The sequence below is a fragment of the Bos javanicus genome, chromosome 7 (genome assembly GCF_032452875.1).
Source record: "Bos javanicus breed banteng chromosome 7, ARS-OSU_banteng_1.0, whole genome shotgun sequence".
In the NCBI taxonomy this organism is placed as follows: Eukaryota; Metazoa; Chordata; class Mammalia; order Artiodactyla; family Bovidae; genus Bos; species Bos javanicus.
The window spans coordinates 1427241-1453651 of record NC_083874.1 but is presented as its reverse complement, the minus strand read 5'-3'; the positions used below and the strand labels follow the sequence as shown (position 1 = coordinate 1453651).

The 26411-nt window shown below is 46.7% G+C and overlaps 2 protein-coding genes across 2 annotated transcripts in view; one reads left to right on the top strand and one right to left on the bottom strand.

Annotated features, from left to right (window-relative positions):
* The window catches only part of SQSTM1 (sequestosome 1), an 11504-nt gene extending 2560 nt beyond the window's left edge, over window positions 1–8944 (top strand). The window contains exons 3-8 of the mRNA XM_061421292.1: window positions 126–355; window positions 443–584; window positions 1347–1427; window positions 6422–6636; window positions 6893–7088; window positions 8072–8944. Coding sequence (XP_061277276.1) covers window positions 126–355; window positions 443–584; window positions 1347–1427; window positions 6422–6636; window positions 6893–7088; window positions 8072–8229 — 1022 coding nt within the window. The 3' untranslated portion in view covers window positions 8230–8944. The remainder of the gene's footprint in view (window positions 1–125; window positions 356–442; window positions 585–1346; window positions 1428–6421; window positions 6637–6892; window positions 7089–8071) is intronic.
* Window positions 8893–26411, bottom strand: MRNIP (MRN complex interacting protein). The gene is made up of 8 exons (XM_061421284.1): window positions 26283–26411; window positions 24170–24229; window positions 17972–18060; window positions 13689–13764; window positions 12183–12340; window positions 11038–11125; window positions 10691–10792; window positions 8893–9601 (listed from the first exon to the last, which is right to left on the bottom strand). The coding sequence occupies exons 1-8, from the start codon at window positions 26343–26345 to the stop codon at window positions 9131–9133; spliced, it is 1107 nt and encodes a 368-aa protein (XP_061277268.1). The 5' UTR covers window positions 26346–26411; the 3' UTR covers window positions 8893–9130.

Below are 26411 nucleotides of genomic sequence, written 5' to 3'. Positions count from 1 at the left end.
TTGAGCACCTGAATTCCGGGTGGGTTCAGTGTCTGAAGGGTGGCACTGTGGGCCTTCTGACCGATGGCCCCGAGTGCGATTCTTCGCGGCTCACCGAGAGTCTCGGCTCTCCACCCTGCCTGCAGAGAAGAAGGAGTGTCGGAGGGATCAGCGCCCCTCGTGTGCCCAGGAGGTGCCCAGAAACATGGTGCACCCCAATGTGATCTGTGACGGCTGTAACGGGCCCGTGGTGGGGACGCGCTACAAGTGCAGCGTCTGCCCTGACTACGACCTGTGCTCCGCCTGCGAGGGCAAGGGCCTGCACCGGGAACACGGCAAGCTGGCCTTCCCCAGCCCCATTGGGCACTTCTCTGAGGTGAGTGGGGCCTCCCTGTGGGTGGGTGCCGGGTAGCAGGAGCCTCCTGACTGGCACCACCTTACCCCTCTGCCTGCCCCTTCCTAGGGCTTCTCTCACAGCCGCTGGCTCCGGAAGCTGAAACATGGGCACTTTGGGTGGCCTGCCTGGGAGATGGGCACACCGGGGAACTGGAGCCCACATCCTCCTCAGGCAGGGGATGCCCACCCTGGCCCTGCCACGGAATCAGGTGAGGATTGTGTCTGCTGGCCTCTGAAGGGTGAGATGTGAGGGCCAGCAGAGCTGGAGGGCTTTCCCTGTGTCCTGAAATCCTGCATGCCTGTGGCTGGCCTAGGCACTTCGTGGCCATTCGTGCATTTAATCCTCATAAAATCCTGCAAAGTGCAAGCATCATCTCCATTGTACATCTGGGAAAACTAGGTGCCTCGGTGCTCAAAGCCACTAACGCACCTGCCCTGGTGGCCCTCACATGGAGATTCGGGAGGTCCCTCCAGCACCTGTGTCTCCACAGTCTGCTCTCTTCTTCTTCATGCTAGTTGTTCGGAAAGTCAGAGCCAGATCTGCTCAAGTCTTGTAAAACAGTTCCCAAGTTAAAAATTTACACATAGCTTGCATTCTGAACTTTTAGATTCTAGTTTTATTCTGATTTTATTACCACGTCCTTTGATTTACCTTGTCTTTAGGGACAAAGATGAGGGTATTTGTTTGATTTGAGTAAATAATACTTTTTTGGGGGGAGGGGTAAATAATACTTTATACTGTGTGTACAGAGTTTCTAGGCACCAGGAATGTAGATGAAGGGGGAGTGGTGTGAAAGACAAAGGGGCCCAGGAGGTGGCCTAGAGAGGGGGAGAGAGGGAAGCAATAGAGTATAGGCTGCTGGGACCAGGCCCCGGGAGTAGGGCTTCTGGGACAGACAGGACTGTGACAGGTTTCAGTCATTGAGAGAGATGCTTTGAATTAAAAGTATCTTTGTTTTTTGAAACCAAAGCCTCTGGTCCATCGGAAGATCCCAGTGTGAATTTCCTCAAGAACGTAGGGGAGAGTGTGGCGGCTGCCCTCAGCCCTCTGGGTAAGTGCCCCTCCTTTGACATCAGCAGAGCATTTGGTAACCAGAGTGCAGGCGGCTATTCTGTGGCTTTCAGTTGGGATACTGCAGAGGAGGGGCAGCTGATGTGTCTTTGAGACCAGTAAGGATTCGTTGCTTCAGATCAATCAGTCTTGACCAAGTGCTGCACCACAGGCCACTTGAGGTTGAACTCCCTGACAAATTCTTCAGCTTTCCACACAGAGTGAAGTGGAATCAGCCAAGAATCAGCCAGAATTTGGTTGGGTAATCCCACTAGGGAGGGTGACCGGGCTCAGTTTAAAGGCTGCCCTTCATCTTCTTCCTGCTTGTCCTTTGGGAGAAGACCAGTCTGTATTTCTCCTTACTTGAGCCTTGGGGTTTCTGTAAGGACTTAAGTGAGTAGTTAACTGAGATGGCCATATTGCTTTTCTTCCCTTTTTTGCAACCTCCAACCTTGCCTGGTGCTTCCTAAGAACTGGGCTTGTGCCAGTGCCAGAGAGAAAGGAGTAAGGGAGGGAGGTTCTCGTGTCCGCTGCTGGATTCCCAGTGTGCAGGCCCAGGGTAGGTGTCTGGGTGGGTGAGCTGTGCACCTTCATAGTGTGACCTGGCCCAAGGCTAAAACCTCTAAAACTTCAGAAAGCACTTGCTGGGTTGTGGCCATAAGAATCAGCTGATGAAGGTGACTTACGATGGATCCATGATATCATCTTTGTGACTGCAGTGGCGGGAAGTGTCTACCTGGTCTGTCCAAAAGTTGTGTCCAGTGTCTGAAAGAATGCTGTAGCAGGGTCCCCAAGCTCACCCACCACCCGCCCTGTGGCTCACAGAGCATGACTGCCATTGCTTCCAACCTGAGGTCATTTCTGCTGACGAAGCAGCTTTGAAGTAGCAGTGACATCTTGGCATTGCTGCTACATGAAATAGCTCAGATCTCACATGGTTTCTGTATTGGAGTTAAAGACTCTTGAGTGAGTGAGGAAAAACAATTGCTATATTTAATGCTTTCTAAGGAGGGTAACTGGAGAAAGACATGACAACCCACTCTAGTACTCTTGCCTGGAAAATTCCATGGACGGAGGAGCCTGGTGGGCTACAGTCCATGGGGTTGTGAAGAGTCGGACACGACTGAGCGACTTCCCTTTCACTTTTCACTATCATGCATTGGAGAAGGAAATGGCAACCCACTCCAGTGTTCTTGCCTGGAGAATCCCAGGGATGGGGGAGCCTGGTGGGCTGCCGTCTATGGGGTCGCACAGAGTCAGACACGACTGAAGTGACTTAGCAGCAGCAGCAAGGAGGTTAACAGTGGAGTAGTGATGAAATAATTGGGAGATAGGTTATTCCTAAACTCTGCCACTCACTCAAGACATAGTGAAGACGTAGTAGGATTTTAAGTAATCCCAACTAACGGGTTGTTACTTAGAGGCCCACAGAAAATTTTTCTTTGGAAGATAGTAAATGGACAGTGGTTCTCAAGTCCACTGAACATCAGAATCACCAACGAAAGGTTGGTTTTTATTTGATTTTAATTTTTTTTTTGTGGGAGGGTATATATTTTGGTAGATGGAAACTATTAAAACGGATTATCCTGAATAAAAAAGTTTTCTTTTGAAAGAATGAACAAGATAACTTGGGAAGTCACAAAACCACGTCTACGTTCAGGTAGGAGACTTTAAAACAGTGAGGAGTTCCAGGTCCCTTGATTCGTTAAGTGGGTTTTGGGTAGGGCATGAGGGGTCTGTGTGTTCTGAAGGCTTCCCAGGAGACTGTCACACTTGCTCTCCATCCTGAGACCTATCTGAGTGGATTCTCCATTCAGGATACCAGGGAATAATTTTAGAAGTGCTCAGAGGTCTTTGGCAGTAAGAATTAAGGCCTTCTCAGGTCTTTCAAAGTGGATGGAGTGCTTTATGCTAACTCAGGAGGAGTCTGGAACCCTACAAAACAAGTTTCATTGGAATGTGTTTTTGAGTAGCTATTGAAGAGAGCCATTCGAGGAATGGATTAAACTCTCTTTGGAGTTACGGGTATTTATTTTCCTTTCTTTTGAGGAACTAACAGGATGACTCAGTCTACTAATTGCCTAGAAGGGAACGTTAGTTCCAAGAGCAGGGGCCCAGAGGGAGGTAACCACTAATACCTCTCAGAGGGCAGTCTGTGCAGTGAGTCAGCGACTAAAACGTTTTCTTGATAAGTGTGATAAGTTTTGTGATAAGCGGCACTGTGAGAGCCAGCTGAGCAAGAGCATGAGCCCAGGGCTGTACTGGCTGGAGGTCACAGCCACTGACACCTAGGGCGTAAAGCAGCAGGGCCGTGGAACCTTCCACAAACATCCCCTACGCAGAGGCTTTGGCTAGCAGGGCAGAGACGTGGTACAGTCTTTTAAGCCCTGAAGTCTCAGATTATCATCAAGTTGGAAAAGCTAGTTCAATAATCTCAGTAATCCATTACAGAAGAGTTGCATCATTCACCCATTTTAGAAAGTATATAGGTGTCCATTGTACTGTTCTTCTGTCTTTTCTGATTATTTGAATGTTTCATAATGAAAACTGCAGGGGAAATGGAAGAAGGAAAACAATGTAAATATTGCAGATAGGGGTACCAGTTGCTAAGCCTGCTTTTATTTTCTCTGCTTGCTCCTCATACTCTACTAAAATAATAGTGAAGGGGTTAAACAAAATAAGTAAAGCAACATGGATCATGAAAAAGGGAAAAAAGTAATGGAGGACAAGATAAAACAATCTCATCAAACTTTGGAAGATGGAAAATGCATGGAGGAAAGTAACTAAGGTGGGATAATCTGAGGATTAATCCTGGTGGCCCAATACAGGATGAAAGAATTCCAGGAGAGAACAGCGTAAACTGAAGGGAGGAAATGGACAAACACGAGACGGTCTCTTGGCACTAGGACACTAACCTCTGGATTAAAAAGGGCCCCAGATGCCTTGGACAAGGACTGAAAAAGACCCCATGCCAGAGCTTAAAATTGTCCTGTCAGAACCCTTGGGGCAGAGACTCCTGAAACTCTGAAGGCTGCTGTAATAGCTTGGGAACTTAAGGAGCACATTAAGAGCTAGAAGACACTGACTTCAAAAGTCTCATCTAAATCTGATTTTCAGCCTTGAATTCTGTACCCAACTAAAATGATCAAGTGTGGGAGCAAAACAAAGTTGTCAGGAATGAAACTGACAAGGTCTTAATCATCTTACCTGGGCTTGAACTATCTCTCTGGCCAAAATAAAGAAACAAGCCCAGAATGAAGAAAGATGGTGGGTACTGGAAAATGGTACCCACCAGACGAGAGTGACAACGGTAGTTGCCAGGATGGAAGGAAGGCACAGGTGCTGTGCCTCTGGTCAGAGAGCTGCCTGTCCAGGCTGGAGCTGGAAGCTCATGCCTGCCTGGGATGGTCTCCAGGGGAAAAACCAGAATGGATGGGGTATCTGATACACTTAATCTGTGTAGAAAACGCTACAGAGAAGCTGTGAGAGAATATGGGGAAAGTTACTAAGTGAAAAAGAAAGCATCGTTACTGCTATAAATACAGAAAACTCTGAGGAAATAAGCCCACTCCTTAGCCAGCAAAGAACACTATATATATATATAGCGGCACTAACATAAACACTGAATATTGTTTTTACCAAAATGTGAGTTTTTGAAAGGATAGGGGAAGTGTTGATCATCTAGAGTTAGAAATAAATGGTAAACCTAAGTAGTCAGGAAAGACAGAAAAAGCACATTGTCAGTTAAAAGTTGTCTCTGGAGGGTGGGCCAGGCTGTGTGGTGGGGGCAGGGAATCTATATTGCTTTCTAAATTTTATTGAAGTCTGCTGCTGCTAAGTCGCTTCAGTCGTGTCCGACTGTGTGTGACCCCACCAGGCTCCCCGTCCCTGGGATCCTCCAGGCAAGAACACTGGAGTGGGGTGCCATTTCCTTCTCCAATGCGTGAAAGTGAAAAGTGAAAGTGAAGTCACTCAGTCGTGTCCGACTCTTGGCAGCCCCATGGACTGCAGCCTACCAGGCTCTTCCGTCCATGGGATAGTTGATTTATAATGTTAATTATACTGTATAGCAAACTGATTCAGTAACACATATATGTATTTTCCATTATGGTTTATCATAGGATATTGAATATGGTTCTCTGTGTTATACAGTAGGGCCTTGATGTTTATCCATCCTATAGTCCTTAAAATTTTTTACATTTACCTGTGACTGCACTGGGTCTCCTGCTGCGTGCAGGCTCTCTTCAGTTGGGGTGAGTGGGGGCTGCTGTCTAGTCCTGCACAGGCTTCTCACTGCAGTGGCTTCTCCTGTGGAGCACGGCCGCAGAGTGCAGACTTCAGTAGTTGTGACACTCGGGCTCAGCACTTGCAGCTCACAGCTCCAGAGCACAGACTCGGTAGTTGTGGCACACGGGCTTAGTTGCTCTGTGGCATGTGGGATCTTCCCAGACCAGGGATCAAAACCATGGCCCCAGCGTTGGCAGGACGATTCTTAACTATTGGGCCACCAGGGAAGGCCCGTTCTTTTGAAATTGCTTCATTCTAAGACATGGGGCGTGTCCTTGGAGAAAGTAAAACGAATTATAACATAAACCCAGTGAGTGTGCCCTCCCTTCCCTTCAGTGAGCATGTGCCCAGAGTGTGAGAGATTGGAGGTGGACACGCCGTCTCATGGGTCACACAAAGCTTGCATGGGCTGCCTGCCTAAGCAGGGGCAGCGTGTTCAGCGTGCGTGTTTTTCACATCACTCGGCCCCTGCACGCAAGTGGATGCCTCAAGTGAGGCCAAGAACGTCCTCCGCACTGCGGTGCAGGTGGCTCTGGCTGGCTGTGTGGCACAAGCTCTCACCCTGTTCTGAGGGCTTGGCCGTGCCTGCTGTGCAGCTGCTGTCCTGCACGGTGAGGGGAAACAGAGTCTGTTTACGGACTTCGTGGGTCTGAAGCTGACCTGGGATGACGTTATTAATCAAGTGTTTGTTTCCCCACCGGCTTCTAGGCATTGAAGTCGATATTGATGTGGAACACGGAGGCAAGAGAAGCCGCCTGACCCCCACCTCTGCAGGCAGTTCCAGCACAGAGGAGAAGTGTAGCTCTCAGCCAAGCAGCTGCTGCTCTGACCCCAGCAAGCCAGACAGGGACGTGGAGGGCACAGCACAGTCTCTGACAGAGCAGATGAATAAGATCGCCCTGGAGTCAGGGGGTCAGCCTGAGGCAAGTACCCCCCTAACACATCCAGAGCTTCTCCCAGCACCCGAGTCATAGCCCCTCCCCGGCACTCACATGGCCAGCAGAACCCATTTCCGTTGAGTTGTTGGTGGCATTTAAGTTGTCCTGTGAACCCTCCACTAGAACTCTGTAAAGCAGAAGGACTCTTGCTAGTCCTGCGTGCCCTGTCTCTCACAGAGCTGAGGCTGTGGTCAGATGGCCTGTTGTTCTCATTCTTGTGCTCACTGGGGCTTTGTTTCAGGAACAGATGGAGTCTGATAACTGTTCAGGAGGAGATGATGACTGGACTCATCTGTCTTCAAAAGAGGTGGACCCGTCTACAGGTGAACTGCAGTCTCTACAGATGCCTGAGTCTGAAGGGCCAAGCTCTCTGGATCCTTCCCAGGAAGGACCCACAGGACTGAAGGAAGCTGCACTGTACCCACATCTGCCACCAGGCAAGGGATTTCAGATAGTTGTGTATTACTCCCTTTTCCATTCAGAGCCTCCTATCACTTGCTTCTAGCAACACAGACAGGCATTACCTTCTCTACTGCAGGGCTTGTCTATTGATGTAAGAGAAATCTAGGAGTTGGTTTTGTCCTCTGTGTCTATACTGAGCCTTAGTATGCTCAGCTAGTTTTAGTAATTTCTAAAACTTAACACACAGACCCAGAATTATGAAGGCAGATGTGATATGGCGGCAGCACTGGCTCTGGGCACTGCCACGCACTGCTGAAAGTGGACTCGGAGTCCATCTCCACTGTTTGCTCATGGCAAGTGCTAATCTCGGAGCAGGGGTCACAGTCACGGTGCCAGTAGGAGCCAGGCAGGAAGCCATGGTGTAGAGTGGGTGGTGTGGAAGGCAGCAGGGCCGGGTGGAGAGTGGCAGCCTGGAGGACACACACTGAGTAGATGAGGCCACTCACATCCTGCTCTGCTTCATCACTGTCACGTGGCAGGGCCGTTTAAAATGCTATTCAGCTGGAAACCCATCTATGCGCCGAACTCAGCCCTTGGGCTGCCAGTATTTCTCTTCTCTGCCTTGAAGCGGAGAGTGGCAAACTATGGCCTATGGGCCAACAATGACTTTGTCATTTTTATGATGGTTGGAAAGAAGTCAAGATGGGAAAATGAGATGAAATTCAAATCTTGTGTTCATAAATGTAAGTTTTACTGGAACGTAGATAGCCATGCTAATTTTTTACCTATTGTGTGGCTGCTTTTATACTTCAACAGCTGAGTTGAATTTTTGTGACAGAGACCAAATAGCCTGCAAAGCAGCTTAAAATATTTACTCTTGATTTTTTACAGAAAAAGCTTGATAGTCCCTGCCTTGGAGGGTCCCTGTGAGGATTAAGACCTTGTAAAAGGGCCAGGTACAGGTCACATTTGGGGCGCAGTGCCTCTTCCTCATAGCTGTCATTACTCTTTCTGGCAGAAGCTGACCCCCGGCTGATTGAGTCCCTCTCCCAGATGCTGTCCATGGGGTTCTCTGATGAAGGTGGCTGGCTCACCAGGCTTCTGCAGACCAAGAATTACGACATCGGGGCTGCCCTGGACACCATCCAGTATTCAAAACACCCACCACCTTTGTGACGATGTTTGCTCACCCATTCTGTGTCCCCTTTCTTGTCTCATAGTTGTGTTGAGTTAGTGTAGAACCCCAGTGCCTCTAAGTCCCAATTTCTCGTCATTCTTCTTTCAGAATCTGGGGGGTGGGGATGCACAAAGCCATTTAGGGCAGTAGAACAAGTGACACGGGGGGAGTTCCAAGGGTGTGAGTGTGGATTCTGAGAAACACTGATCAGCTTCCCATGGATGTCTGGCTCCTTCCAGCCAGGGGACCCCGCCCTGGGGCAGAGCGAGAGACTCCTCGCTGGGGAGGACGTGGAGACCATACTGCATCTTATCCGTACTCTCCCTGCAGGATTACACCAGCAGTCCAGAAGAGATCTTGCCAAATGGCTTTCTGCTTTTTCTTTCTTTTTTAATGACTATAGGACACTGATATGTAACTGATTTTCTGCTAGAAGTTTGATATCCTCTGAATTTAGCTAAAGGATCACCAGCATTCACCCGGGGTGGAAGAGGCTGTCCTGTAGCAATTACAGCTCAGGACTGTGGCTAACATCTGAGAATAAAGAAGGGCTGACAGAGGAACTGATGCTGTTCAGAGTACTGCCTATTTCATAACCACTGTAGTTACCGTTTCCAAACCTGTCAGCTGCTTTTAAAGTTAAGAAAATCGCTTTGTAACCATTCTATTTGTAAACAATTTTAATTAATTAAAGGTATAAGCACTTTAATCAAAGATGGTACAAGAGGTAATCTGTTTGATGGTCATATTTATCGTCGCTTCTTGTAGTTCCCATAAGTCATCCTCAGTCCTACTATTTGAAAGCAACCTGGGGAACCCTGTTTTCAGTGGCACAGAGGTCACTGAATTGAAGGGTTCATGTGACAAATATGTCTACGTGAATAACATACTAGTTTCAACTCACAGATCGTCATCAAAGTCCTCTCCAGTTTTAAAAAGGTCACACAGACGCATGAGTGAAGAACGTGCCTGCATCCCTTTGACCAAGGGCACACCCTCTGCCCAGGGGCCTGTGCCCTGTGACTGCTCAGGGATCCTCCCACAGAGCCACTTGGGCCCAGGCATGGGAGTGTGTGTAGTCTGAGGAGACTGGCGTGCACCAGGGAGCCTGCAGAGGCCTCCTTCCCTTGGAGTCTGGGCCCTGGGGGCCCCCTGCTCAGCCTGTGCTGCCTGGATTGGCCTGAGGCCTCTCTGCAGAGGGGTGAGGGGCTCTGTGTCCAAATGTGAGCTGTTTCCAAGACATTGTTCCCACTTAGACATGGTCCTGACCTGCTGGGCAGGACACGGTGGTTCCCCCCGGGGAACAAGCTCCGTGGTGTCCAGGTCTTCACGACTGCTCTCTCTGCCCTTCCCTGCCAGGCCAGCACGGTCCTGCAGGGGAGACACGAGGTGATGGCACGTTCACCCTTCAGAGGAACAGGTGCCCAGCAGCCTCAAGGGACAGGGAGGAGGGGGTCCTGGGCCTGCGCTAGTCTTGGATGGTACCTCTGGGCACTGACAATTGCTGCTCCGTGTTGTCTACTATCCTGTAGGCTGGCAGGCCAGGGATATGCCTTGATTTTGAGATGAAGCAAAACACAGCAAATAAATGCCCTCTCTCTCACTCCAAATTCCATGACTAGGCTTTCCAAAAGAGCAAGATGTTCTCATGTGGTCAGTGGATCTATCTCATGGGACCTTAGAATCAGATGAGGGAGTGCCTGGGTGCTAGCAGGAAGGACCCTACAACCGTCTGGGGACACCATGTGCTCATCGCCAGGCAGGGGAAAGCTCTCTAGCCGTGTCGAGGGTTTTAAAGCTGCAGATACGGGATGTGACTGCCGCTGGGGCCTGGCTTCTCCCTCTCCCTCAGGAAACAAGGGTTCACTGCAAAATGAGTGCCACTGCCTACAAAGGAGTGTGAAAGCAGTGACAGGAGGGGCCCCCAGGCAGCGTGGAAGAGGCTCTGGGCAGCTGTTAGTGATCAGAGGCTGCCAGCTCTCGGGCTGACTTGCTGTGACCTCTTTGGACCTATGCCAGCCTTGATTCCTCACCTTCAAAACAAAACAGGCTGGTGGTGAGCATTAGACAATGCAGTTAAAATGTTTAGCCCAGGGACTGGTACATCAGTAACTGTCACACTCATTATTCTCTAATTTGGAGACTGAGCGCTATACCCTTGCCTGGGGGTCACAAAGCTAGTTAGTAGCAACACCAAGTTTGATCTCTGCCTCTTGGCTTTGAATGAGTGCTCTCTCCTACAGTCTGAAGCTGGTCAGGTCAACCCTGGCCTATGTTGGTGCAGCACTGACACACGCCTGGCAGAGTTCCTCTGTCTGGATGCCTGTGGCTCCCACGACAGCATAAAGCAAAACCCTCGTTCTGCGGCCTGGAAGGTATGGTGGGGTCTGCTAGGTGTGAAGCATCAATAACAAGAGCAGGTCCTGGGTGAAGAGAGTGCCCCAAATTCACAAGACCCACCTGGGTAAATGAAGGTGGCAGTTCCTCAGAAATGCAGGGCAGGTCCCAAGTTGAACAGTCTGGCGAAGACCTGGCACCCCATGTAGGATGAAGAGGACGGGCCTGATGCAGAAAAGTCCTACTGGTCAACCTCGCTTGTCTCCAAGGCATCAAATTGCCCTTTTGACCCAGTTCACATCAGTAACAGCAGGGAAACAGTGCAGGCCAGAGAAGGGAGTTGGCTTAAGACATAACAAGACACATGGGAAGTTGGACTCTGGGGCCAGGGGGAGGGTATAAGTCTTTTAATAGTCCAAAAAACAATAAAAAAAATCCAGCATGTGCTCCATGGCCACTGGGACACTGACCTTCAAGGACTTCAAGGTGACCTCACAGTTTCTGGAGTCCTGGACATGAGGGCCACATAGAGGCTGGACTGTGCTCTGGTTCCATTTCCTGGCAGAGAAAATGCTGTTAAGAATCTAGTCCTGGGACTACCCTGGTCCAGTGGTAAAGATTTTGCATTCCAATGCAAGGGTGCAGGCTTCAATCCCTGGTCAAGGAGATCACACATGCCTCCTGGCCAAAAAACCAAAACATGAAACAGAAGCAATACTGGAACAAACTCAACAAAGATTTTTAAAATGGTCCATATAAAAAAAAAAAATCTTAACAATGTAAAAAAAAAGATCCAGTCCTCCTTGTAATAATCTATAATGGAAAAGAATTTCAAAAAGAATACATATATGCACACACATATGTATTATTACTACTATATATATATATAACCAAATCACTTTATAAACCTGAAACTAATGCAACATTATAAATCATCTATACTTCAGTAAAATTAAAAAAATACAACCTAGTCCTACCGTTGAGCAGTGGTCTGATCCTGACTTGGTGGTCATCTGCTCTGACACCTTGCCATCCCTTATAGCTTCCCAGATGGCTGCTCAGCTTCTGCCTACTGCCAAGAACAGGTTGCCCAATGACATCCAAGGCAGTCCATTTCTCTGCTCTATAGCTTGCAGTTGCTAGAAAGTTCTTATTTTGAACTGGAATCTACCTCCCCAAAGCATCTGACCTGGAAGAGCCACCCTAAACCTAGATGAGGTGGTCTCTCAGAAAACTCACTGAAATGCAGGTTAAGCTGAGAGAGGAGACCTATGACAATCAGGTCTTTCCTGCTCTCAGCTAAAATCTCCCAGGCCCATTGGCTTCTCTGGCCACACTTCACTTTGTCAACCTTGCCCTTGAGTTCCTCCCTGAGGTCAGCGCAGTCTGGATGTTCTGAATTAAGTGAGACTCCTAAGAGGCGCCTCCACTGGCATTTTGCTCAGCTCCCACCTCTGCGCCTGATGCCCGGCCTGGCCAGGGGCCTGTGCTCATGGTGCCTCCTGGTTCACAACCCTCAGACTCCCTGCCAACCATGGAAGCCGCCTGTCCGTCCCCAAACCACGGGGCAGTTAGGTGGGGGTGGGTGAGGCTAGATTTGTGACGGGCTTGGCACCTTTTCCTAGGCAGGCCTGTGCTGAACGGAGGGTCTGGCTTTTCTGTCTCGGATGAAGGCTGACTGTTGAAACACACTCCTCCTCCTTTCAGCCCCAGTTCTTTGGAGTCCCTTTCCAGATACTTCAGCCAGCGGTTCTTTGAGGGCTGGAGTGTTTCCTACAGAATTGGGAAGTAAATTTATTTTCAAAAGTAGGCACCTTTACTGAGAATCCCCAGTGCAACGCTGAGGCCCAAAGGCCGCAGGACCCATGCCTACACCACCACCAGGAAAGGAGTTTGACCGGCAGGTCATGGGAGAGAGATGTCCTGAACAGAGCACCCTGGCACACACCTGGGGAAAGCTTCAAGACACAACTTACCAAGACCTTTGCGAAGGTCCACACTCCCTGGTCCAGTGGTTTCAAATGAAGATGAAGGCATGAAGATGCTCATTAAAGTGTTACCAATAATAGCAAATATTTATAACAGCAGAAGTTTGGTAAATGCCCAATAAGAAGGGAATAAAAGTAAAGTCGCTCAGTCGTGTCTGACTCTTTTCGACCCCATGGACTGTAGCCTACCAAGCTCCTCTGTCCATGGGATTTTCCAGGCAATAGTACTGGAGTGGGTTGCCATTTCCTTCTCCACAAGAAGGGAATAAATATTGGCAAATCCACTATCTTCTGCAGATACTTTTTAAAAATGAAAATAGTTGAAAGCTATAGAGCAACATAGAAGATACAAGTGAAAATTCCAGGATGATGCAAACAAGTATTTGTTACAGAAGTGATGGTGAAAGATTAGGTCTGTAAGTAAAGAAACTGAAAGCATAGACTGAAGCATGCAAGAGCTGATGTGTTAAAGTGGTGTGCTGAAGACTATCTCCCCTATTTACAATAAAAATACGAAGACAGCCTGGAGTGCAGACGCTGCCAGCATGATTCTGTGATCAAAGGCGGAGCTCTTCCAGGGAGCCTGTCAGAGAGTTGTTTGCCCTGTCCCTGGCAGGACAGTGATCTTGTACCATGGCATCCTGGACGTACCAATGGTGTCATCTGCTCAGCCCCTGGAGCTCTGACACACTGCCCACCCAACACTGAGCACCTACTTTGAGGCCTCGGGACAGAACGGCAGCACGTGAGCCTGCCGTGTGGCTCCATCTAGAGAAAGGGGACACGGCAACACAGGCACTCAACAACAGCATCCTTTCCCCGCCCAGGGTGCTTCGGAACAAGGGGAGGAGGACAAGGAGGTGAAGTTCAAGTTAGGTTCAGAAAAAAAAGCCAAGCAGCCAGAAGAAAGAGCCCTTTTCATAGTATTGCAAATATTTGTTAACATGGCTGTCTACACACTTATAAAAGGGAAAGGTTTATTCATTTTTGTATCCCCTGCAGCTTTAAGCCAAGTTTTCATCAGTCAGTGACATCAACATCTGTTTACAGAACAAATGATGAATGAATGAACGGAACCTCCTGGTGACAGAGCCGGCTCAGGCAGCTGGGCTGAGGTGGTGCTGCTGGCTTACCTGTGGACTTGCACGGGCAGCCTGCCAAGGACCCACGTTTTCTTCCTCATTGGCACTTATGGAGTCTCCCAGAGACCTTAGGGAAAGATTGTACAACTGTTCTTTGTAAAATGACCAGGAAGATGAAGGACAGTGAAGATGGGAACAGTAGGATGCACAGACTTAACAATGGCTATCAAAGCCTGCTGAGGGGAACTTATTGATTGAACTTATCTCCGTTGTTTCGATGTGACTTGGACATCCTCCAGCGGTTCAGAAGGCAGCTGCTGCTGCTGCTAAGTCGCTTCAGTGGTGTCCGACTCTGTGCGACCCCATGGACGGCAGCCCACCAGGCTCTGCCGTCCCCGGGATCTCCAGGCAAGAACACTGGAGTGGGTTGCCATTTCCTTCTCCAATGCATGAAAGTGGAAAGTGAAAGTGAAGTCGCTCAGTCGTGTCTGACTCTTAGCGACCCCATGGACTGCAGGCCACCAGGCTCCTCCGTCCATGGGATTTTCCAGGCAAAAGTACTGGAGTGGGGTGCCATCGCCTTCTCCGTCAGAAGGCAGAGGGACCATCTGTTCCTTGGAGCAACAGGAAAAGTAACACAGGGCAGAAGGGGCGCTCTTCACTCGGAGACCAGAGCTGGCATCATGGCTTTGCCAAAGACTGGCCGTCACAGACTGTGTGACTCTGGGTACATCACTGTATCCGTTTCCTTACGTACAAATGGGGATAATAACGCAAGAGGACTGTGAAGATAAATGAGACAACACATGTGCACCTGCCCTGCTCAGGGCCTGAATAGAGACTAGTTCAGCTGAACTCTGACAGTCCCTCCCATCAGCAGCGGCGATGTCCCCACTGCAGAGGGTCATAGGAGTGTCTTTACAGTTGTGTGGTATCTCAACCGCTACGAGATAAGGCCTTTTCCTCAGTCAGATGTATCTTTACCCACCCTCCCAGGGATAGCAGGGGTCTTTCATCACACAGAGAGCACAGTGAGGTGCCGGAGCCTCTGCAGCCTCGAGTGGAGCCGGATGGCCAACTAAAACATGCATTGTTCAAGGGCTGAAGGCTAGCACTGAAGCCGCAACCACCCATGTCCGACAGGGTTGCTACCTCACACGATCACAATGGAACTCTCTCTACTGACCTATAGTGGAAACCCAAGTCCACCAAATGTGGGCACCTCTATGTCAGTTTCTTCATTTGTAAACCAAAGCCAATGATCCTCATGGGGTGACGAGCAAGATGAAATGAGGTCATGCATGTCAAATGCCTACACTGGATACCCCAGTCCAGCTGAGCAGTGTCCTGTCTGCTACTGACCAGAACTCTGCTCACCATACTATGATCTGGGAACTCAGCTCCATCAACTACAGAACCTCTCTCTGCAATATGAAGGTATGGTCTGTCTTCTCACTTCTATTGTTACCCTGAGAACTGGGCATCTACTATTTCTCAGTAGGTGATTTCTCTTTTCTCCAGCTACATTTTAGTTCTTCCCTTTGTTTTCCATGTTCTGTAATTTCATTATGTTGTTGTGTCAAAGGGTGGATTTCATCTTTTAAAATTAACTTATTGAGGTATAATTTATAATTAACCTACCCTAAAATGTACCAAATTAAGTGTTGGTACCTCAGATGAGTTTGGTAAATTATATTTTTGAAACTATTACTCCAGTCAAGATATAGAAAATTTATTGATATATAATTAGCAAGATTTAGAAAATTTTCATCACCCTAAAATTCCCTTATCTGCCCTTGTAGGTGAGAACCACTCATCCTTACAAGTATCTGGTCTTTTGTGTCCGACATCTTTCACTTAGCAACGTTTGTGAAGTTTGCCCATGTCATTTTTGTTGCTGAGTAGTATTCTACTGTATGAAAATACCACAAAATGTATACTCAAAATCACACTGTCTTGATTGCTGTGGAGTTACACTAAATCTTGAAATCAGGCTGTAGAAGTCCTCCAGTTTTGTTATCAAAATCGATTTGGCAATTGCATTTCTATATAAATTTTAGGATCAGTTTGTCAATTTCATAAAAAAAAAACACAACTGCTGGAATTTTGACTGGGATTGAGATGACTCTATAGATCCATTTAGGACGAACTGACATCATGACAATACTGAATGTTCTAATCCATGAACATATTTCATCATTTAGATCTTTTTAAAACTTCTCTCAGCAAAGTTGTGTAATTTTTACTGAAAATATCTTGCACATTTTTGGGTTATTATTTATCCCTAAGTATCCTGTTTTTTGATGGTATCATAAATGGTATTTGATTTTTAAAATTGTTTTCCAACTATTCACTGCAATTATATAAAAATAAAATTTAGTTTTGTATATTGACCATGTATCCTTGTGATTTTGCTAAATTATTAGTTCTAGTAGCTTTTGGATAGGTTCATTAGGATCCGCTACAGACACAATGTTTTTATCCAGTTTGGGATTAGATGCATTTCCTGAATCTAAGAATGTGAGCCCTTTGATTCTAGAAAAAGTTCTGTTCATTTCCGCAAACACTGCCTTTTCCCATTCTTTTTATTATCTCCTGCTGGAACTCGTCTCTGTGTCTTTCATGTCTCTGAACTTTCATATTTTCTACCTTTCTGTCTTATTCACAGTGACAGTGTGAATCATTTCTTCAGATTTATCTTCCATTTCACCAATTCTCTCTTTAGTTGCACTTAATTGGCTTCCCAGTCCACTAAACTGTTTTTAAAAAGACTTACTTATGTACTTACACTTTGGCTGTGCTGGGTCTCTGTTGCTGCGCTTGGGCTTTCTCTGCTTGCGGTGCGCGGGGCTCCTTCACTGTGGGGTGTGGCTTCTCCCCGCGGTGGCTTCTCCTGCTGCAGAGCACAGGCTCTAGGCGTGCAGGCTCCCTGCGTTGCCTCCTGTGGGCTCCAGAGCACAGGCTCAGCAGCTGTGGTGCAGGGCCTGAGTGCTCCGACACGTGGGATCTCCCAGTACCAGGGGCCGAACTAGTGTTTCTTGCAAGGCGAAGTCTCAACCACTGGGCCAACACGGAAGCCACTAAACTTTTAATTTCAGTGACCAAACTTTTCATTTCTACAAACTTTTTGGTTGTTCTTTAAAAAAGTGGTTATTTTTTAAAGTCTCTTGCTCTTCCTATATCAACCAAACTCATTTAATTTCATTAAATATATTAGACATACAATATTATGTATTCTGAACTCTTTTTGGATCTGACTTCTCTGTCATTTCTGCTGTCTCTTGCTCACGGCAACATGCTTCCTTAAGTAAGTTAAATGATCTTTAACTTTGGGTATATGCCACTTGGAATTTTATATATCCTTTGATGCCTGGGTTGAAGCTGTATTGCTCCAAAAAGGAGCTACATTTATCTCTGCTTCCTGGGACAATTTAAAAATCAGTTTGAAGGGCTTCCCTGGTGGCTCAGTGGTAAACAATCTGCCTGCCAATGCAGGAGACATGGGTTTGATCCCTGGTCTGGGAAGATCCCCCGGGTCATGGAGCAACTAAGCCTGTCTGCCACAACTATTGAGTCTGTGTTTTGGAGCTTGGGAGCTACTAAAGCCCACACACCCTAGATTCCATGCTCTGCAACAGGACAATCAGCCGCGACAAGAAGCCCACACACTGCCACTATAGAGAGCAGCCCCTGGCTTGCTGCGACGAGAGAAAAGCCTGTGCAGCAACGGAGACCCAGCACAGTCGATAAAATAAACTAAGTCCTCAGCTTGAGACTTTTCTCACAGCATGTGTAAAAGGGTGAAAGGTCACATGACAGCATCTTTGTGTTTACACAATCCTGGAGCAGTGTTTCCCCTCTTTAGCCAGTGCCAAGGGCAAGACAGGCTGGGTCAACCTACCTCGGAGGGGTGCACTTCTAGGTCATTTGTACACCAGGGGTGCAGTCCTCTGGGCACTCAGCTCTATGCGGTGGTCTCCGACTGACCTCCCCACGCTGGCCAGACTTTGTCTGTCTCCTGCCCGCCTCCCAGCTACATGGAAGCTGCAGGGCAACAGGTTTCAAACGCCCCAGCAGACCAGCTTATTCTCTGGATTTTGGCTTTTGCTTCATTTTTGATCTCTGATGGCTACTTACCTTCTTGTCATCTCGTCAGTGCCTTTAAAATATCGTGGCTGGCATTTTAAAATTAACTTCAGTGGGAAGATTGTTCAGTATCTAATTGCCATGTTGTTAGACATGGAACTCCAAGGGATTTCTCCATCATATACTCCCACCATCCACTCGAGATGAAAACAGGGCCAGATAACCAGGCCTCCCTCAAACTATCATACCTGAGTGACATCTCCGAAATCTGTCCCTGCAGCAGGTTTAATTTTTGGACATGGCGTCTACAGTCAGCACCAGAGCCCTCACCGTAAGCCTGAGAAACAAACATAGATATGAGTTTAAAAAGTATTGACAGAATGCTGAGAAACAGACCCATTCGAGACACAACTCAGGGAGGGTAAAAATGTACTGTGCAAGGCCTGAAGCACCATGCAGGAACTCAAACAATGATTGCCATTTCTGCAGGGATTTACAAACTAACAGTCTCAGTGACTAATTTCAGTCAATCTGGCTGCCCACCATCACCCTGAATTTTACATGTCAAATCCAAACTCAACCCAAACCCCACACCAATTGGTTAATAAACATAAGGAATTCAGAAGAGAAGTAACGCAAATTGCCAATAAACATGAAATGATACTTAACCCTCACTCACAATCAAAACAATATAAAACAGATGAGATACATATTTTTCACTTAGTAGTCATTCACTTGTTCAATACATATTTATTAAGTACCTATTATGTGCCAGGACCTGAACTAGGTAAGGACAATACAAGAGTGTATCAGCATCACTGTCATCACGGAGCTCTGCAGTGTAAGAGACAGATAACAAGCAAAGAAGACACCTTTACGGCCAGCAGATGGTGAGAAGCGCTACACAGGAAAGCAAGGCAATGCAGTGGGCGTGGGCAGAGGGGAGACACAGTAGGTAATTTTATACGAGGTGTTCAAGAGGTCCACGAGTGGATCACTGAGAGGGTAACATCTGAGCACAAAACAGGAAGATAAGCGGGAACAAATCATGTAGATAGCAGAAGCAATGAAACAGAAAGGAGTGCAAACACCTTGAGCCTGGCATTTTGGAGAAACAGGGAAGAGGCCAAGTGGCTGGAGTTGAATGGTCTAGGGCAAAGAGGGTAGGAGATGAGGTTTGAGGGTGCAGGCCCTGTTAAAGGAAAAGTCAGCCTTATGGGCATGAGATCTGCTCTGCTCTCTTTCTTGAAATTCTTAATAATCTCATCTTTGAACCTGTGTTGTATAAGTGAAGTCTGATGAGATGATGAAACATGCTTCTAAGTCGTGGACAGCGAATGTGCCCACCGTTCTTTGCCACTCTGTTTGCACAGGGCATGCCCAATGCCCCGGCGGCACAGAGTCCCAGTGAGCCTGCAGGGCGTGAGAGCCCAGTGAGGCTCCAGGCATGGGTGGCGTGCGCTGCCTGTGCCTAAGTCCGGGAGGGGCACCCGTGCCTGAGGGGCCAGGGCTCCCAGGGGGACCAGAACCTGCTTCAGCTGCAGAAAGAAGACAAGGGTATTCCACTAAAAGCATCAACAACCAAGTAAACCTATCATATCTCTTCTTACCCCTATTACCTCCCTGGAATAGCCTGTGCTGAAAATGCCACAGAAAATGGGAGAGAAGCACAATCCACAGTTCCTCTTCTTCTCGGTACTTCCTGACTAATCAGTGAGTGGAAGGTTGAGAGTGTAGGTAGAATGTGTGTGTGTCAAGCAACGAGGTAAAAATAGTTGAGTTAATTTTGTGCAACATCTCCACTCTTAAGAATAAAATATGTAGGCATATATGAGCTACAAAAGAAAAACTGTGCAATTTTGATCATTCTACATGTGTACTAAATGTTCTTATATTATTCTGTATATGTTCCACATACGTACTAAATGTTCTTAGCATTTAAAACCAGTGTTGCACAGTCTAAATGGTATTGCACTATTTAAATGTTAGCTTTTAACATGTTAAAATGTTGGCTAACACTAGCATTTAGTTAGTTTTTCTTTACACAGGAACAAATCATACAGTAAATTAAAAAAATACCAAATAGGGACTTTCCTAGCGGTCCAGTGGCTAAGGCCCGAGTCCTATCCCTGGTGGGGGAACTGGATCCCACACGCTTCAACTGAAAGACCCTGCATGCTGCAACTAAGACCTGGAGCAGTCAAATTACTTAATAAATAGAAATAAATATTTAAACCACTAGTAAATAAAAAACATTAGGAAAAGTCAGGAGATCATGAAAGAAGGGCTTAATATGTGGAACCTTTAATAGCAGTTTTTTTCTGCTTTTGCAAAGGGGCCCCGCATTTCCATTTTACACTGTCTCCTGCCCCGTCCAGGCCCTGTCTGAAGGCACATATATGTTACTCCAACCTGGAAGGTCTGACATGATCCTGCGCGTGTAGGACCCTTTGGCCATGGTGCTGAGACTGTATGGCTGAAACAGGTGACCAGTCAGGAGGGGGCTGCAAATACCGCGGCAACTCAGCCTGCTGTGATAACAAGTGGGCACAACGTGGGTATGTTTTGACTGCATTTGCTGAGGGATCACGTGAAGAGTATAAAAGAAAAAGAAGAGTCAGGGATGAGTTCAAGGTTTGTAGCCCAAACAACCAGAAAGAGAGACTGGGCAGTTAAGAGATGGGGATGACTGTGGGAAAAGCAGGTAGGTGAAAGGGAGGGGAGGGCTCATTTGGGAATATAGGTTTGGGGCGCTTGTTAGATATCCAGCAGAGAGGTAAGTGGCTGGAAGCACATACAAGTTCACTGGCAGGCCGTGGGTCTGACACAGACACTTGAGAATTGTCAGACTGTCTTATCTCAGACCACTAAGGGAATGACTGTAGCTACAGAAGAGGTGAAAAACAAAGCAAAAATCTGAGTCCCAGAGCACTCCAAAGTCTAGAAGACGAGGAGATGGGAGAAACTGGCAAAGAGGACTGAAACACCAGCTGGGAAGACGGGAGGAAAACCAGGGGCAGGGCGACTGGAGCCCAGGAGAAGACTCCAAGGAGGAGGAGGAGGGGAAAAACTCTGACAAATGCCGCCAATAAGCCACGTCACCTGAGGACTGAGAACCAACCCTTGATGACTTGGACATGAACAATTTTAGTAGACTGGTGGGGAGTGAAATCCCATTTTGGGCAAGTTCAAGTGAGAATGGGAGGAGACGAACTGGAGAGAGTAAAGGCAAAATTTAAAAAGATTGATAACTGACTTATGATTGCCAAGAGGGAGTAGGGTGGGGAAGGGCTGGACTGGGAGTTCAGGGTTAGTGGGTGTAAACTATTACATATAGAATGGATCAACAATAGTGCTCTACTGTACAGCACAGGGAAGTATATTCAATATCCTGTGATAAACCATAATGGAAAATATGAAAAAGGATGGATGTGTGTGTGTGTGTATATACACACACATACAGTTTCTGCAAATAACTGCATCACTTTGCTGTACAGCATAAATGAACCCAATATTGTAATTCAACTATACTTTAGTGAAATAAATTGAAAAATAAATTCCCATATGACAACTTATGTATGGCATAACTGGGAGGGTGCGTGCTCTCTTGCATGGCAGAAACTGCTCTCTGAACGCTGAAATGCATTCTCTCCTCATCTGAGAGCAGACCAGACTACACTTTCCAGTCTTTCTGGCAGTCAGCTGTGGCCATGAGACTAGGTTCCTTCCACTGGAATGTGAACCACTTCCAGATTCTTCCTGGGTAGCGTCTTCCTCATCTTGCACCTTCAGGGGCTTGCGGCAGCAGGAGATAAGCCTCAGGGAATAGCAGAACCTCAAGATGACAGGTGCCAGGGGCCCCCGAATGATCACACCACGTACAGCTGCCCTGCTGATCTCAAACTCTCCCAGGACTGTTCAAAATAGCAAGAGAAACAACTTCTATTGTGTTAAGCCACAATCGTGGTGCCTGTTTGTTAATGTGGCCTAGTCAGTCCTAAGCCATACGCCACTGCATAAGCATGGGAGGCGCTGAGGAAGGCAAACCTTCCTCAAGAATTCAGAAATACAGGCTGATATCTAAAACAGGTACAGTCATCAGCCAGCCTCCTGACTTCTGAGACCCCATCTCAAGGTAGGCCTCAGCTGCCCTACTCACTGACAGATGACCTAACTGTCCCCACTCCTACCCATCCCAAGTGACAGGACCAGAGGTGGATATCTGAGTCAACCATGTCAATCAGATTATTTCTCCCAGGACTTTATAACTGGGATTCAGCTTTCAGTTGGTTTGAAATGAGATTCTGTGGTCTGTGAGTGGAGTATGTTACTGTGATCTGGAAAGAGAGAGAAAGGAAAGGAAAGCTAGAAAGGGAGAGGAGGAGGGAGGTACAGTGAGAAACTCGGTGAAGGGAGGAGGAGGGAGGGAAAAGAAGATGCTTGTGTGGCTGGCAGCTCTTCAGGTCTTGGGGTTGGTTCTTCAAAGGGTCAAGGGCAGTTCTTCCCCTTGATCCCCACAAGATATCCCAGTACCTTGCCAGTGCATTTTAAATTTTGCTGAAGTGTTTTTTCCTATAATCTGCAACTAAGAGAACCTTGGTTGAAAGAATTCCTCTGATTTAACTTGTAGGAATTTGTCCTAAGGAAATAATTGGTCCAGTAAAGAAAGAGGTATTTGTAAGAAGCTTCACTACAGAGTTCCCTGGTGGATTAGACAGTAAAAAATCTGCGTGCAATGCAGGATACCTGGGTTCAATCCCTGGATTGGGAAGATCCCCTGGAGAAGGGAATGGCAATCCACTCCAGTATTCTTGCCTGGAGAATTCCATGGACAGAGGAGCGTTGTGGGCTACAGTCCATGGGGTCACAAAGAATCGGACATGACTAAATGACTACACTTTCTTTTACTACAGAGTTGTTCATAATAATGAGAATTAAAATCAACCTAAATGCCCATCAATGTGGGGCTGGTCATTTATTCATTCAACAGACATTCCTCGAGCGAGCACTATCTCACAGGCACTGTGCTAGGTACCAAAAGTATACAGTAAAATGTCGAAAAAAAGGGTATATGTGTGTCCATCAACAGATGAATGGATACAGAAGATGTGAAGTGTGTGGGTGTATGTCTGTATATATAAATCTAATGGATTATTACTCAGTCATAAAAATGAAATATTGCCATTTGCAACAACATGGGTAGACCCAGAAGGTATCATACTGAGTGAAGCAAGTCAAAGACAAATAGGATATGATATGACTTATATGTGCAATCTAGAAATAATACAAATGAACTTATTTACAAAACAGAAACAGACTCACAGACACAGAAAACAAACTTATGGTTACCAAAAGAGGGGGAGAAGAATAAATTAGGAATATGGGATTAACAGATATACACCACTACATATAAACAAGGATTTATTATATAGCATAGGGAACTACATTCAATTTCTTGTAATAATTCGTAATGGAAAAGAATAGGAAAAAAATATGTATAAGTAAATCACTTTGCTATACACCTGAAACTAACATAATACTGCAAATCAACTATACCTCAATTTTTAAAAAAATGTATATAAATAAAAGAGGCAAAGCGTTTACTCTCAAGGACTTACAGTCTGAGATGGACAATACTCACATAAACACACTTGAATATATTTCTGATGGGGAAGTGAGATTAACTAGGGGATGCCTCAACAACAAGCACACAGAGGGAAGCAGGTCTGGATTGTTTCAAGGTCAGAGGGAAAAGCCCCTGCAGCTGAAGGACGAGAATGATGCGACGAGGCTGCAGAGGTAGAATCAAGGGTTGAGCAGGTGAACAAAGGGCTCAGTGAGGAGACTGTGGTATTAGAAATCAGGTGGGTCAGTAAGAACAGACTTGGAAAAAAACCGTAATCTGGGTGAAAAAATTGGGCTAATAAGAGCACTTACAACATGCTCCCTTCAGTCCACGTGCTCTTTCACCTCCTGACTACCTTCACACCCTGCTCGTCCGTTCTCACACCCTTGGATCCCTAACAGCTGTCTGTCCATCCCCGGTTAGGTCTGATTACTCTTACAGACTCTGCACTCTCCTCTCATTGTACTCAGTTTAATTTTAAATTACATGTGTGGTTTTAGTTTCTCTTCCTCTTTCACAAGGGCAGATCTGTACAGGCAATAAGGACACCTTCTTACCTTTCACTGTTTCCCATGCCTACACATAGAAGGTACTCAGTAAATACTGACTGACTGAATAAACAAAGGAAGGTCACTTTCCAGGCACCGCTCCATCCACTTCACTTCCTGAAGGAAGATGATCTTAAGGAGCAGGAGCTCTGTATCTAATGAACCTGAGTCAATAATGGAACACTGGGTTCCATGAGAAACACACTTCTGCATGGCTGGGTCCTACCTGCTTTCTGCTACGGGTATTAGACACCCTGCTTCTTGGAACTCACCTGCAAAAATGATTGCTTCTTTCCACAAGCTTTGCATGTCCACTTGAGACTCTTTTTCACCTATAATGAAATTTCAGAAATAGAGCTACAATAATTATTTGAAACAGTTGCAACTGGATCAGAAATAGTAATTTAAAGAGATCAGTGGAAAAGAATAGAGTCTAGAAACAAACCAACACATGTATGAAAATTTAGTATATTATAAAGGTGAAGAAAGAAGAGCCTATTTAATAAGTGGTTCTGGGAAACTGGGTATCCATATATTAATAAACAAAATCAAATTAGATCTCTACTATCTGTTATTCTCAAAAAACTCCATAACATTTCAAGTCTTGATAAATCTGACTAGATGGGGCGTCTCTCAACATAATAAAATGGCTTACTTCCAGCTCTAAAGCTGCAGAATCACCAGGAGCAGTCCCATGAAAGTCAAGAACAAGTCAAAGATTTGCACTATTATTTACTGTCTTTTCGGATGTGCTAACCAATAGAATTGGAAAAGAGAAAGTAATTAAGAGGTATGAAAACGGAGGGGAAAAAACTAACCTTATTTATGAATATTATGATTTATTTCTTTAAAACTGAAGATAATCAAATGAAAAACTACTAAAACCAGTAAGACAATATATTAACATAGGCGCTAGGTAGAAAATGAATGTATCTTCAAAAATTAATATTGTTTATAAGCAAACATATAGTTAGAAGAGATAATGAAAGAAAAGTCCATTTATAATGGCAACAAAGAAAATGTTACCAAGAGGCACCAAAGGTGCTTTAACAGGTGGAATGAGGGCTTCCCTGGTGGTCCAGCAGTTAAGAATCCGCCTGCCAACGCAGGGGAGACCACTGACCCCTGGTCTGGGACAACTCCACAGCCTCAGAGCAACTAGGCCTCTGCACAACTAGACCTGTGCTCTGCAACTGCTTTAGCCTGCCCCGCTACAGCCCACACTCTGCAACAAGAGAAGCCAAGGCAATGAAGACCCAGCGCAGCCAAAAGCAAATTAATACTAACAATAAAAACTCTTTAGAAAAGAGATAGCATGCTTAACATCATGGAGATGTTTAGGTTGATTCATAAAAATAAATACAATTGAAACAAAAATCATCGGGTCTTTTGGAGAACTACCTAAAAGGATTCTAGAGAGGACAAACAACATCTATTACAAATTTAAGTGGGTATAATCCTAAGATTCTACTTTTCAGCATCTACTTTCAAACACCATAAAACTATTGTGTACTTTCTATAGCTACATATACAAGTAAGACATGCAATACAAAATAATAAAAGCTCTGGAAGGACAAGCAGTAACTGACTAGCTCTGAGGGGCTAGAAAGAGCGAGGGAGAGAGAGAATACGGTATAAAAGGATCTTTGCAATTGGACAGGCCTAGCAGAGGAGCTTTGGAGAAGGAAATGGCAACCCACTCCAGTGTTCTTGCCTGGAGAATCCCAGGGACGGGGAGCCTGGTGGGCTGCCGTCTGTGCGGTCGCACAGTCGGACACGACTGAAGCGACTTAGCAGCAGCAGCAGCAGCAGAGGAGCTTGGCCGGCTAGTCCTCGGGGTCGCAAACAGTCGGAAGCGACTGAGCACGCCTGTACTGGGTCTTCCTAGTAGTTCCAGCTAGCGGGAGCTACTCTAGTTGTGGTGCCAGGGTTTTTCATGGCGGTAGCTTCTCTGTTGCAGAGCATAGGCTCTAGAGCTCCTGGACTCACAGCTGTAGCTCATGGGGCCCAGAAGTTTTGGCACATGGGCTTAAGCGCTTGGAGGTATGTGGAATCTTCCCCAACCAGGAAACAAACCCCTGTACCCTGCATTTGCAGGCGGATTCTGACCCACTGTACCACCAGGGAAGTCCTGGTTTCTACAAATCTTACATCCAAAAAGCAAAATGCTCCCCAAAGGCCACAACAACGGGTATGGAGAAGTGACATCAATAAAACCTAATTCTCACAACTGATACCATCACTTGTCCAGGCCTCAAGCACACTCCGCAACCCCACGAGACTGAGCCCATGTCTGCGAGCAGGGCGTGAGGAAAACGTCTAGCCTCTCAAGGCTCCACCTCGTCCCGCCCGCCATCCCCGCGCTCGGGGGAGGGGAGGCCCCACCTGGTGAGCCTGGAAAAGGCTGCAACAGCAGCAACGAAGGACCCGCGCCTGCTGAGGTGCCATCGCGATGCCCTGGCCCCCGCGTCTTCGCCGGCTTCCGGTCCGCCGCGGCCCCGCCCCCTCACGCGC

Excerpts from the sequence above, each read along its gene's own strand:
- MRNIP (XM_061421284.1), bottom strand. The coding sequence starts at position 26,345 with ATGGCACCTCAGCAGGCGCGGGTCCTTCGTTGCTGCTGTTGCAGCCTT. Across the intron at positions 13,765-17,971 it reads ATTTCGGAGATGTCACTCAG|GTCTCTGGGAGACTCCATAA; the intron begins GTATGATAGTTT and ends TCTTTCCCTAAG. Across the intron at positions 12,341-13,688 it reads CTGCCCGTGCAAGTCCACAG|GAAACACTCCAGCCCTCAAA; the intron begins GTAAGCCAGCAG and ends CCAATTCTGTAG.